Source organism: Pogona vitticeps, chromosome 4 (assembly GCF_051106095.1).
Source record: "Pogona vitticeps strain Pit_001003342236 chromosome 4, PviZW2.1, whole genome shotgun sequence".
Classification (NCBI taxonomy): Eukaryota; Metazoa; Chordata; class Lepidosauria; order Squamata; family Agamidae; genus Pogona; species Pogona vitticeps.
The window spans coordinates 195,860,001-195,872,816 of NC_135786.1; the positions used below are offsets into that span (position 1 = coordinate 195,860,001).

The 12,816-nt window shown below is 39.3% G+C and overlaps 1 protein-coding gene across 1 annotated transcript in view; it reads right to left on the bottom strand.

Annotated features, from left to right (window-relative positions):
• Positions 1–12,583, bottom strand: part of LOC110080240 (DGAT1/2-independent enzyme synthesizing storage lipids) — a 23,124-nt gene extending 10,541 nt beyond the window's left edge. Inside the window, exons 1-3 of the mRNA XM_020795980.3 lie at positions 12,289–12,583; positions 10,075–10,239; positions 1,205–1,398 (exon numbers count right to left, since the gene is read on the bottom strand). Coding sequence (XP_020651639.3) covers positions 1,205–1,398; positions 10,075–10,239; positions 12,289–12,583 — 654 coding nt within the window. The remainder of the gene's footprint in view (positions 1–1,204; positions 1,399–10,074; positions 10,240–12,288) is intronic.
• Between the last annotated feature and the right edge of the window lie 233 nt (positions 12,584–12,816).

Genomic DNA, 12,816 nt, shown 5'->3' on the forward strand with positions numbered 1-12,816 from the left:
AGTACACATGGAGAGCCAAAAGCCTCCCACTCTTGAACAAGCTAATAAATATAACATTGTTCTTTGTGCCAATGACATGACCATGAAATATCTCATAACTTCTAGACACACAACACTTCAAAGGATGTTTCAAGTCACATGATCACTAGGAAGAAGTAGCTGATGGTTAAGTTGAAGAAAGATGAATGGTATTTACTTATGAGTATTATTGAGAAATGCAAAATTTCTGATTCTTTTATTGTGTTTTATAACAGAATAGGAACATCAGAGCAGCTGGGAACTCTTGTTTCCCACCTACCCACCCCCAGTGTTTGGTGCACTGCACCACCGCCTCTCAATTTTTCACATCTCTCTGAAATCTTGGAAGAACCATTTGCCATTTAAATGCAACACATACACCTTGGCTAGTCAGAAATAGGAAGTTACAGGCTTCCAGTTTCTTTAAAAAGGCTAATTCGGGATTAAATGAGACCTGAAGGCAAAATTACATTTAAATGGCATATTTCATCTCTTGTAGATTTTACAGTGAAATTGGTGGGAGGACCACACACTGAGAGACCGAGAGGAGGACCTCCTGAAAGATCTTAAAAAGAAGACAGAGTTGGCTGTCATCAGCACATTGGTGGTACCAGACCACAAAATTCTGGACTGTGTCTTTCAGATTTTTCATGTATATGTGAAATAGAATGGGAATCATGGAACCCTGAGACACTCCACAGGCTAATGGTACAGGGGTCCTCCAGCACCACTACCATCCACAAAGTGACAACACAAAAAGGAACATCCCAGAAGCTGGCTCCTTTTTCCATCAGTTAACTACTTCTCATCCAAACACAAAGCAATTGACAGGGCTGTTTTTCAACAAGTGTGAATGATAGTGAACAGAAGAAGGAGTCCTGTAGACCATCTTGACTGCTGCCATTGGTGTCAGCATTTAGGCTGCGTTTTGCTATGTAAAGCTTGAAATCTTTTTTCAGGCTGGCAATATGGATACAATATTTTGCAGCAATATTGGGCCATTTCCTGACCTTTTGAATTGTGGATACAGAAGCAAAATATCCCACATTCATAAACTGGATGTTTTTTGAAGAATTGAATTTTTATATAAACACATGTCCTCTAGCTGTTCAACTTCATTTTTTTCCAATTATGCACAATAGTTCCATGATACATGCATGAAAAAGAATATATTCAAAGTACTTACCACTTTAGCTTCTACAGCCAACTGGGCAAAACCTTTACGTTTATGCCATATAAGTCTGTATGATTCATCACTAAAGAGTGCTTCTCGAACTCCCCCTGGTGAAATTCCCAGCAGATGACCATTTTTTAGAACATTTAAACACTCTTCCATTGAAGAAGGAATAATGCACATCATAGTGGTTAAAGATCCCACACCTGTAAGAACCAAGTAAGTAACATGTAAGGTTATTAATATCCATCTTCCTCACATCTGCATTTGGTGTCATATAAAAAATAATATTTTTCCCAAGAATCAGAGGAAGCAAAAAGAGAAATCTTTGTGGACCAAGTTGAGGAAGGGTGCCCTATCCTATATAGATCTCAGGCAACAATCTTCAGCTTGGTATTCTTCAAAGATGTTGGATTATTGCTAGGCTGACAGGAGATGGGAGTAATTGTTTTACACAGCTGGACAATATCATGTGGAAAGAAGGCTGCCCCAGCATGACTAATTCATATTCAGTAAAATGTGCTTAAATAAACATGGAATATTAGCAAAGTAATGCTGCATGACCCTTCTGCTCTGAGATGGGGGAAGTGCTTTTGCCCTCACATCATCATGGGGCAGGAATAAATCCAGTTGGTGCATATTTCTTGTCAGAACAAAAAAGACAATTACAGTCAACCCTTGACTTACGAACGGCCCTAGTTACAAACATTTTGACTTACGAACTGCTCTCATATGGACTCGACTTGCGAACTTAGATTCGAGTTACGAACTCTTTTCTTTCCTTCTTTTTAACCTAAGTCATCTTAGGTTAAAATGAAAAAAATGAAAAAAAATTCTGCCCCTAGTGGTAGGAATGGATTAACCGGCTTTGCATTAGTTCCTATGGGAACTAATGATTCGAGTTACAAACCGCCCCTCGACCCAAGAACCAAAAACAGCTGGAATGGATTAATTGGTTTTCAATGCATTCCTATGCGAAATTCTGATTCGAGTTACAAACTTTTCGACTTACAAACTTAATCCGTTCCGGAGAGAAGTTTGTAAGTCGATGGTTGATTGTACGAAGTTCCAAGTGTCTTCTTGCTCCTTGTTCTAGTTTAGGCTTTGCCAGAACTCTTTTAATAACTTCAGCTCACCCTCCCACTGTTTCTGTTTGCATCAGCAGGGGTTGGTCCAGTGGCCTAGCTTTGGGACATAAGCATAGATTAGGAATTCTGGGAAGACCAACAAAGAAGCACACAGTCTAACTAGGATAGAATAAAGAGAAGGTGGAAAGAGCATGCAGAAGACCTATACAGAAAGATAAAAGGATGACAGATTCCTTTGAATAAGAAGCCTATGAAAAAGAAGCTGAAATTCTAGAAAGTGAAGTGAAAGCTGTTCTGAGAGCACTGAGGAGAAATAAATCACCAGGGTAAATGCAATACCAATAAAACTATTTCAAGCCACAGAAACTGAATCTGTCAAAATCCTAGCATGAATATGCCAACAAAGATGGAAAACTAAACAACAGCTCACAGACTGGGAATGTTCAATATACATTCCAATACCCAAGAAAGGACATGCTGTAACTCTAGATCATTGCTCTGATATCCCATGGAAGCAAAGTGTTGCTCAAAGTGTTGCAACAAAGACTTTTATCTTATATGGAGCAAGACATGCCTGATGTTCAAGGTGGATTCCAAAAAAGAAGAGGCACTCAAGATCTTATTCCAAATATTTGTTGGCTAGTGGAACACACCAAAGGATTTCAGAGGAAGGTCAGTCTATGATTTATAGACTACAGAAAAGTCTTTGTGTGCATCGTGAGAGGCTGTGGATTGTTCTGAAAGAAATGGGTGTGCCTCAGTACTTGATTGTCCTGATGTACTTGATTGGCCTGTATTATGGGCAAGAAGCTATGTTAGGACAGAACATATAGGAACTGAATGGCTTCATATAGGCAAAGGTATAAGAGAAGATGTCATTTTCCCCATGTCTGTTCAATCTGTACACAGAACATATCATAAAGTAAGCTGAACTAGATTCAGATGAAGGAGCAAGGTTTCCTCTAAGCCGGGCATGCACAACTCTGCCTCCCTTTGCACAGTTCTCTTCCTCCTCCACACAGCGATCACATTTGGTTCTGGTCATGATAGAACCCTGCACAAAATGCCAAAATGATAGCTATGTATATATTGCTATAGAAATGATGAGTGCATGTGAGAAAGCCCCAGTTTGCACATGTTTCTGACAGTGTGCTGGAAATAGTCTAGTGAGATATAACAGATAGGACACCATATTCTTCTTACAAAGACTTGGTGTGCTGATTTTATGGACACTTCCATTTGATAAAGTTTCATTCATCCATTTATTCATTTCATTTATATTCTGCCTTTCTCCCAATGCAAAGACCTAAGACAGCTTACAAAATGGAGAAGGGGGAAGCATTGCATACTGTAAATTGTGGACCAGAATCTTACTGGGTTTGCACAAAATATACCCAAAGTTGCATGATTTACATGTGTGTTGCCCATTGTGATGTACCTGGTTGTGTGCACAGGCACAAGACAGATGGCCAGAAAATTGTAAATCCAGCATTCTTGGTAGTGATGATTTTCAAACATTATCCTGATACCCTCCTCGGGTAGAAAGGTGATGCCTAGGAAGCCTTGTAAAGTGAGATAGGTGACTTTTAATTAAAGATAAAAGGCTGCAGCTGATGACATCATCAATCTTACACAAGCAGGAGTGTGTCTGGAGGGTTCTGAGTACCATATTAAAAATGCAATTAAACTTGTGTTAACCTACAAAAACTATTATCTATGACATATAAGGAACAAGTTTCAGTCCTAGGGATATCGGCACAGAAGTAAGTCCTACTGAGTTCAGAGTCATTTATTCCTACAGAGGCATATTTAGGATTCCAGCATTAATCACCTAATGATAAGGGCTGTTTGGTGCAAGTATTTAAGGCCAGGCATCAAAAATCACATTAACCTACCCACACTGAAAGCTGCATCAACATTTTGCCCTACTAAATTTGGGTCCAGAGAGCAAATAATTACATAGCACTTGAACATAGTACATTACTCAATACAGTCCTTGACAGTGAAGATGACTGGATGCAACTCAGCCTACACTAAAGTAGATGAACGTCTTTGCACAGGGACTAAATAGAAAGAGAAAGATCTCAGGTTTCCTGAACTGATTATTGCCTGCTGTCTTTCCTTCAACCTACGTAGATTGATCTTCTTAGGCTTGCTGATGCCATTTCGTTCATTACATATCTTTCCTTTGCTCACAAAATGTAAGGTGACAGCCATGTCTCCTTACCTCTCCACCTTACTTAGAGTGAGGATTACAGTTATCATTTTACCTCACTGTGTTTCTTTAATAAACACTAGCTTTCTTAGCTTCCCGGAACACAAAGTGTGAATGTAATTTCAGGCAAGTATTATTTAAGCAACCTATTGCAGCAGAATCTGGAGTATTTCCCAGAACAGTAAAATCAGAACACAAGGCAAATAAATAGGGGAAAAAATACTAGAAAACATGACATAGCAACTAAAAGTCCCAGTAACCTGCTGACGGATAATACTCTCCAGACTTTTTGCAGGTACCTGCAACTCAGATGAGAAAAATTCTTTAATGTTGTAACACAGTTACAAACAAACAAATGGAGCAAACAGTTGATTTTGAAGAAAAATAACGGAATGCCAAAGATACAACAGCAATTCCTCTGCTGAGTGATGACCAGATTGCACATACTCAGATGTGTAATAGTTCTAAAGAAATATACTTTGAAATTGGTGTTTGCAAGAGAAGAATCTGTCCCATCACTGCACAAATTTCTGTTTAGCATGAAAATGAGAAAAAGAATCATTCCCAGCCAAGGATATCCATGGAAACAAAGTAAAGTTTCATAGAAGCAAGGATAAGTTTTGAGTGAAAGTTAGAAAGTAGCAGTGTCCCCTGGATAATTTCCAATTACCTAGGAACATTTGTTTCCCTCATGGGGCACAGAAAGAATCACAGACTTTCAGTCAAATGGCAGCTGCTCTGAAGGCAGTACTTTTTTGAAAAGAAAAGCAGTAATTGGTATCCAGCATACAGATATAAATAATCAAAGCTATGGTTGTTTTCCAGTAGTGTTGTATGGAAGTGAGAGTTGGACCATAAAGGCTGACCGCCAAAGAATTGCTGCTTTTGATTTGTGGTGCTGGACTGCAAGGAGATCAAACGTATCCATTCTGAAGTAAATCAACCCTGAGTGCTCATTGGAAGGACAGATCCTGAAGCTGAGGCTCCAATAATTTGGCCATCTCCTGAGAAGGGAAGACTGCCTGGAAAGGACCCTGATGTTGGGAAAATGTGAAGGCAAGAAGAGAAGGGGACAACAGAGGATGAGATGGCTGGACAGTGTCATCAAAGCTACCAGAATGAATTTGGCCCAGCTCCGGGAGGCAGTGGAAGATAGGAGGGCCTGGTATGCTCTGATCCATGGGGTCACGAAGAGTCGGACACGACTAAATGACTAAACAACAACAATACAGATATAAATATTGCTTTGGTCTCCACTGCGACGTAAATGTAAACTGGCCTCTAAAAGAAGACGAGGGAGCTCAATAGCAAAGAGAAGGAAATAAAGCAAGATGTAACAATTTATTTCTGGTGATGGTTCTCATTGGAGGAAAGTTTACCCAAGATCATAAACAAACCAAAAAATCCAAATAGAAAAATAAAGATACATGCAAAATGTAGTTTTACCTATAGAAATTTATAAATCATGTGTATTGAGGTAACAGAATAAACTATATAGGAGCATCTAAATATGTATCTGCAGCTAAAGACTACTCTATACACCAAGAATTAAATAGAGGTGAACCATGTGTTAGTTGCTGATGACAGAAAATTACTAATGGAAGGAGTTGACAAGGAACCTTGATCTAGGAAACTTCAGGTATCAGTGATCTATTGAATGGACCAGAAATGAGAAACATCAATGAGTCAAGTAACATATGAAATATTTAAAGCTGAATTTGAAGATGTTTGTATGATAGTGTACAAAGGAGAATTATACTGTGTAGGCTTCAAAACAAGGAGTATGTATGAACTGCAAAGCAGAACTGAAAGAGTCAACAAAGCAAAGCATTATACTGCTATTGAATGCATGCACCAATGCCATAATGACCACTAAACTAAAAGGGAATTTAGCCAAAGGCATGAAAATGATACCCTGCAAACTAAAAGGTAGGAAACGCCTTCTTCCATATGAGCCTGCCCATCCTCTAAGATCAGGCCAGGAGGCCCTTCTGAAGGTGCCATCCCTGAAAGAGGTTAGGGCGATGGCATGTCGAAATAGAGCCTTCTCGGCTGTTGCTCCCCAACTTTGGAATGCCCTCCCTGTAGAGATCCGCCTGGCTCCAACACTCTTGGCTTTTCAGAGCCAGGCAAAGATCTTTCTGTTCAGCCAGCATTTTAATTAAACAGTATTCCCTAGCTGGCCACATGAGCAGCAGGACTTATTAATTTTTAATGTTTTAAGAATTGTTTTAATATATGATGTTTTATATTGTCTTTTAAAATGTTTTTAATGTTTTTTAAGTTTTAATGTTGTACGCCGTCCAGAAGCCACTGGCAATGGTGCGGCTAAAAAATATTGTAAATAAATAAAATAAATAAACTGCATGTTTGGCATAAAGGTAAAGGTAAAGGTTCCCCTTGACAATTTTTGTCCAGTCGTGTTCGACTCTAGGGGGCGGTGCTCATCCCCGTTTCCAAGCCATAGAGCCAGCATTTGTCCAAAGACAATCTTCCGTGGTCACATGGCCAGTGCGATTAGACACGGAACGCTGTTACCTTCCCACCAAAGTGGTCCCTATTCATCTACTTGCATTTGCATGCTTTCGAACTGCTAGGTTGGCAGGAGCTGGGACAAGCGACGGGCACTCACTCTGTTGCGTGGATTCGATCTTACGACTGCTTGGTCTTCTGACCCTGCAGCACAGGCTTCTGCGGTTTAGCCCGCAGCACCACCACATCCCTGCATGTTTGGCATAATCTTCAGTAAATGTTCTAGTGCAAGTTATTCTCATGAACCCATTTGCAACATGTGTCCTGTTTTAATGAAATTCCTCACATTATAGTAGGACATGTTGTCTGGCTAGACATGTTATTACTGGCTATCAGACAGTGCTGGGGCCTGATAGCAGCTCATCCACTCAACATAACAAAAATGAAGCCAATGGAGCTGCCCTCCTGTGTAAAAACAATGCCACTGGCTGGCTGACACTGACATAACTGGGAAGCCCGCCACCGCCACTGCTGGCCAAGTAATGATGATGTTCTTGCTCATGGGACAGCTCCAGTGACTCCATTTCCACCAAAGATCAAATGGACAAGCTTCTGTTGTCCTGATCTCAGTACTGACGTCTGTGGCTGGGAAGTCTTCTTGCATTGGCTGGCCAATGATGGAAGTCCTAATACTGTTTTTCACAGCTGCACATCGGCACCATTTTATAATAGCAGCAGGGCTTGTGTCATGTGCAGCAACAGAAGCCACTGCAAATTCCACTTGGTTTTTCCTGAGTATATAATTAACAACTAGAGATGAGCACAAACCACCAAAATGATGGGTCATCATGGTTTGTCAAAGTTGACAAACTATGAACCCTGAATATCTGAGGTTTTTCCTGATAAACCATGAATCGGTTTGTTGGTTTGTTGGGAAGGAGGAGGTACAGGCTGTAGGGGCAAGGGGGCAACAAACCAGGAAGTTCAGGAAATCGCTCAAAAATTACATTGTACAGGTCAGTTTGGGTTCTTTGGTGTGGATGAACCCAAACTGATTCAAATCAATAAATTAGTAATTTTAATGAACTTCCTTTCATTTAATGAACTTCCTTTCCTTTGTCATGGAGAGTTAGACATGACTAAATGACTAAACAACAAGAATGAACTTCCTGGTTCATTGTTAGGTTCATGCCCATCTCTAATTATGGCCAAAGGCAGGTGTACATATTGTATTAAAACCAAGGGTATAACCCCCTCCCACACTTTCTAAATTAGAGTGAAAAGAGAACAAGGTGCCTTTTGATCTACTCAAAAAGCAGGCAACGGTCTATGAGAAAACAGAAAAAAATTGTATGGGTTCAGTGCTCCCCAACCAGCACAACAGTGGCACTAAGGGCCTGGGCAGTGCAATAATATAAAAGGCAAGGAAACTGCCTGCCAGCCAGCCTTTGGCTACCTGGAACACAGGAAGATAAACTCACCAACCCAACCTAGAAGAACAAAAAGAAAGAAATGTACCAAGATATTCCCAACCAAAAACAGTAACTACCCCATGGCCCAGTTGGACATGGGTACAGTCACAAATTCCACTCTTCTGGCCTACACAGCCCAACAAGAGCAAACAAAACAGTACCTTCCAAAACCACACAGAATATATACTTTTAATAAAACAAATACAAACTAAATTAATCAAATAACCTTTGTATTTGATTTGTTTGTTTTTTTTAAATGTGTGGAACAGAAGAAATATTCCCAACACAGGGAAATAAAAGCAGAAACAATAGCAGCAGCAACAATAGCAGTGACAAACAACTCCACTCTCCCTTAAACCAAACAAATAAAAAATCAGGGAAACAAGCAAATAAAGGCCAAAAACAAACAAATAAACAAAAAGCAATCAAAGCCCCCTCCCAACCAAAACTAGAGAGAATTTTCTCATCGTACCACATGAAGCTTTCTGTTTTTCTCTTCTTTGAGTCTAGCAGGCAGCAACAAAAATAACCCAAGAAAGGGCCGAAAAGGAGGCATGCTGCATGTGGTAACATCAAAAATAATCCAAAGCAATGGGGGGGGGGGAATCCTTCAAAATATCAAGAAAAAAGCCAAAAATGTAAAGGATCCAAATTGGAAGCACAGCAGGCTCCAGGCAGGGTTGCATCCATTCAAAATGCAGGACACCAGAATTAAGCTCAATACAGTATTATAATCCCACAAGCAAACACCACTCCTCGCAGATTTCAAAGGCCTTTTACAAATGCAAAATTCCAGTACCCCCTTTCAATGAAGTATTGATTGGCTGTTGACAGTCCTTGTGATGCTATTTTATGAAAAACATGTCAGGCAATTTGACATACAAAGAGTGAAAGATTTTGGAAGTAACTGGCTACAACTCAATTTACACTCAAGAATGCACATTTTTGCATGGAGAAGAGTAGAGGCAGAAGACCTCCACAGGTTTTCTAGACTGTCCTTTTATCTACTCTGACCTCCTCTGACCATCCTCTGACCTTAGATTGATATTCTTAGAGTTGCTAAGGCCACTTCCTTCACTCACACACCTCTCTCTGTCTATTCAAGGAGAAAACATAATGCCTTGTTTTCTAGAAATGAAACGGCTCTCCAACTCATCTAGAACTAGAATGTCTATCACTTTTCCTATATCAACTGTATTTCTCTAATAGACACAAGCTTTCTTACTTTCTTGGAAAGAAGTGTGGACATGATTCCTTCACAGAGGGACTTTAAGTAGCCATTCCGAGATTTAAAGGGCTAAAATTGGTGTTGCTCCAGTACTGCTACACGTATACTCCCCACCCCAAAAGTTAAACAAAAGAGAGAACATGAAAAAACAAAATGCTTCTGCACCTCCCTTTTGTTAACAGAAATCATTTGTGTTAAATAAGCTTTCTTTCAGCATTCAACAGAAGATCCCCTTTCATGATTTGGGTCTTTAGTTAATCCAGAAAGACCCATTCCTAGGCTGCACTGAAATTGTCTATGCTTTTGGAAAACCGAACAGTACTGTATTTAAGTATCATTAACATTCTTTGAAATATGTGAACCTTTTATATTAATGAAGAACATTTCGTATTAAGAAATAGCATCACCTGGAAATTTGAAAAGAAAGTCATCAGCTATTGAGTAACAACAACGCCGTTTTAGAATAAAATATCTAGTTAAAAAGTACAAGTAGTCTACAGGTATTGCTCCATGGTAATAGATAAGTAAAGCTGGTCCATCTGGGAGGTTTTCTGTACCATGTAGTTCATAGCCTGAAATACAAAATTCAAATTAGTTATTTCAAATTGGGTAACATTATAACGAAAATGTATGCCCCTTTTGCAAACACCAAATACCCATCTGCATCATTCCTAAACAAATATTTCTACTATCATATCTTATCCCAGTATATTATAATTTCATATTTTAGTTTTGCAAAATAAGCCCCATCAGCCTCCTGAAATCCCCAGGATGCTTGCTTGTTTGTTTGTTTGTTTGTTTGTTTGTTTGTTTGTTTGTTTGTTTGTTTGTTTCAGCCTGTATACTGTATACTGCATGCACTCTCTGGGTGGTTCACAACATGTTAAAATCTCATGTAATAAGAAAAACAAAAATACCAAACAAACAAACAAACAAACAAACAAACAAACAAACAAACAAACAAACCTAAATAAATAAATAAATAAATAAATAAATAAATAAATAAATAAATAAATAAAATGGCCTCCTCTCCCTAGCTAAAAGTCTTCATTGCCAGAAGCCACTGGCAATGGTGCGGCTAAAAAAATATTGTAAATAAATAAATAAATAATAAATAAAATGGCCTCCTCTCCCTAGCTAAAAGTCTATCTATAAACAGAATTAAATTAAAACAGATTTGAACATCTCAGGTAATAAAAAGCACCAGTAAAAGCCATCTTTTATTAACTGGGGTGAAAAAATATCATCACATTTTTCTCACTCTGGAGGCCTTAACACTGGTTGCCCATTTGTTTCCGCATTGACTTCAGTAGTTTAGGACCTCGATACCTGACAGAGTGCCTGCTCCCACCTAGCTCTACTTGTATCACTTGATCTAGCCAGGCTGGGCAGTTGAGGGGCTTGACCCCGAGAGAGGCCCGAAAGGGAAGAACTAGAAACTGGGCCTTCTCGTCAGTGACCTTTGAAACATCTTGCTCCTTGAGATTTGCCTGGCACCATCACTAGGAGTTTTCAAGAACAAGCTGAAGACTTGGTTCTTCAGGTAGCCCTTACCCCCTTCTAATTCTTAGTTCCCCATCTCTTACCATATTGGACTTTGCCTATCTCTATGATGCTTGATATTGTTGTTTGTTTTAATTTTGTTTTATATTCGGACTATTAGCCGCCCAGAGTAGATTTGTTGAATCTAGATGGGCAGGGTAGAAGCCAGAAAACAAATAAATAACAAATAAATCTTTAATTAATACTATTATCACTAATTTCTCAAAACTGAGAGGGAAAATCCCTGATGAATCTGTGTTGGAGGCTTGCTTTAAAGGGAAGGTGGGCATGATTGAAAAAGCACAATTCCTAGTATTAACTATTTGGCTGTCCTTAGGTGTCATCATTTTAATATCATGGGCTATGAGGAGCAGATAAGACAGGTAGCTGTTTTGTAGGTTTAATTTCCCCAGTATTACGCCTCACCACTTCAAAGTCTCTTTGCAGGAAGAGGCAGGAGGAGGCAAGGAGGGTTTTTTTTTGTTTGTTTGTTTTTTGGTTTGGGTTTTCCTTGCTGTCTTTCTTTTTTTTTTAAGTGGGTCAAAGAGGGTTGTTTGTTGTTTGAAGTGAGTATGCCATGTGCATGCAAGGGTTGCACCAAATAGCCTACCAGACTTCTATGTGACCTTTCAACCCTCTTTAACCGATCCAGCCAGCTTCGCTGAGCCATCTAGACAAGCCCTTAGTCTAGCCTTATTCAGTCGTGCTGAAAGTGTGTGGAGAGTACACATAGTCAGGAGAGTCTGATAGCCTTGCCCCCCCCCCATTGCTTCAATAACATAAAAGTGAGAATCTGAAGAGAAAGAAGCTGTTGTACCCATGCAAGTTTTCCATCTGAGCCAGCATGTGAAAATCAGGGTGTTGTCTCAGGTGGACAGCCAACACAATGTTGTTTTTCTGTGGTTAAAGAGACAAGTAAGGGTACGGGCCTTTTGCATCCACCTCCTTTCAGATATTTTAATCATGTTTTTAGCATAACTGAATGGAGGTAGTTAGGAAATGAGCATTGATTAAATCCTACAATATACTCCTTTCCCTATAACAGACCCAAAGCTTCATTCAAATTCAGCCTTGCTTACCATTCCAAAATCTTGCAAATTTATTCCACATGGTTGATAAAATCAGTCGCACATCATCTAATGTATTACTACAATATGATCCTTTTAGCTTAAAAATCATCTGATAGATTAGAAGGAATAAAGCAGACATGTAGATTAAAAAAATAATGCCTAAAGGAATTAGAAACGGACCAAGGCACAACAGCAAAATAGATTTGGTCTCAAAAGATATAAGAAAAATCCATTCTTTTGACAAGTGTGCAAGGCTTGTGGGGTCGAACATAGTTCTCTCTCCATTTACGTAGCATTGGTTCATACTAATCACCTCCTGATAAGAGAGAGAGAGAGAGAGAAAGAAACAGTGTTAAATTCTTTCCAATACAATTTACGTTGTCTGAGTTGTAGGAAAACAACTTGAGACAACAACAATGAATTACAGTGGTGCCTCGACTTATGATCATCCCTACATATGGCCATTTTGACTTACAAACAGCTCTGGTCGCAAAATTTTGCTTCTACTTGCGACCGGAGCTTGTACTTACGAACAGA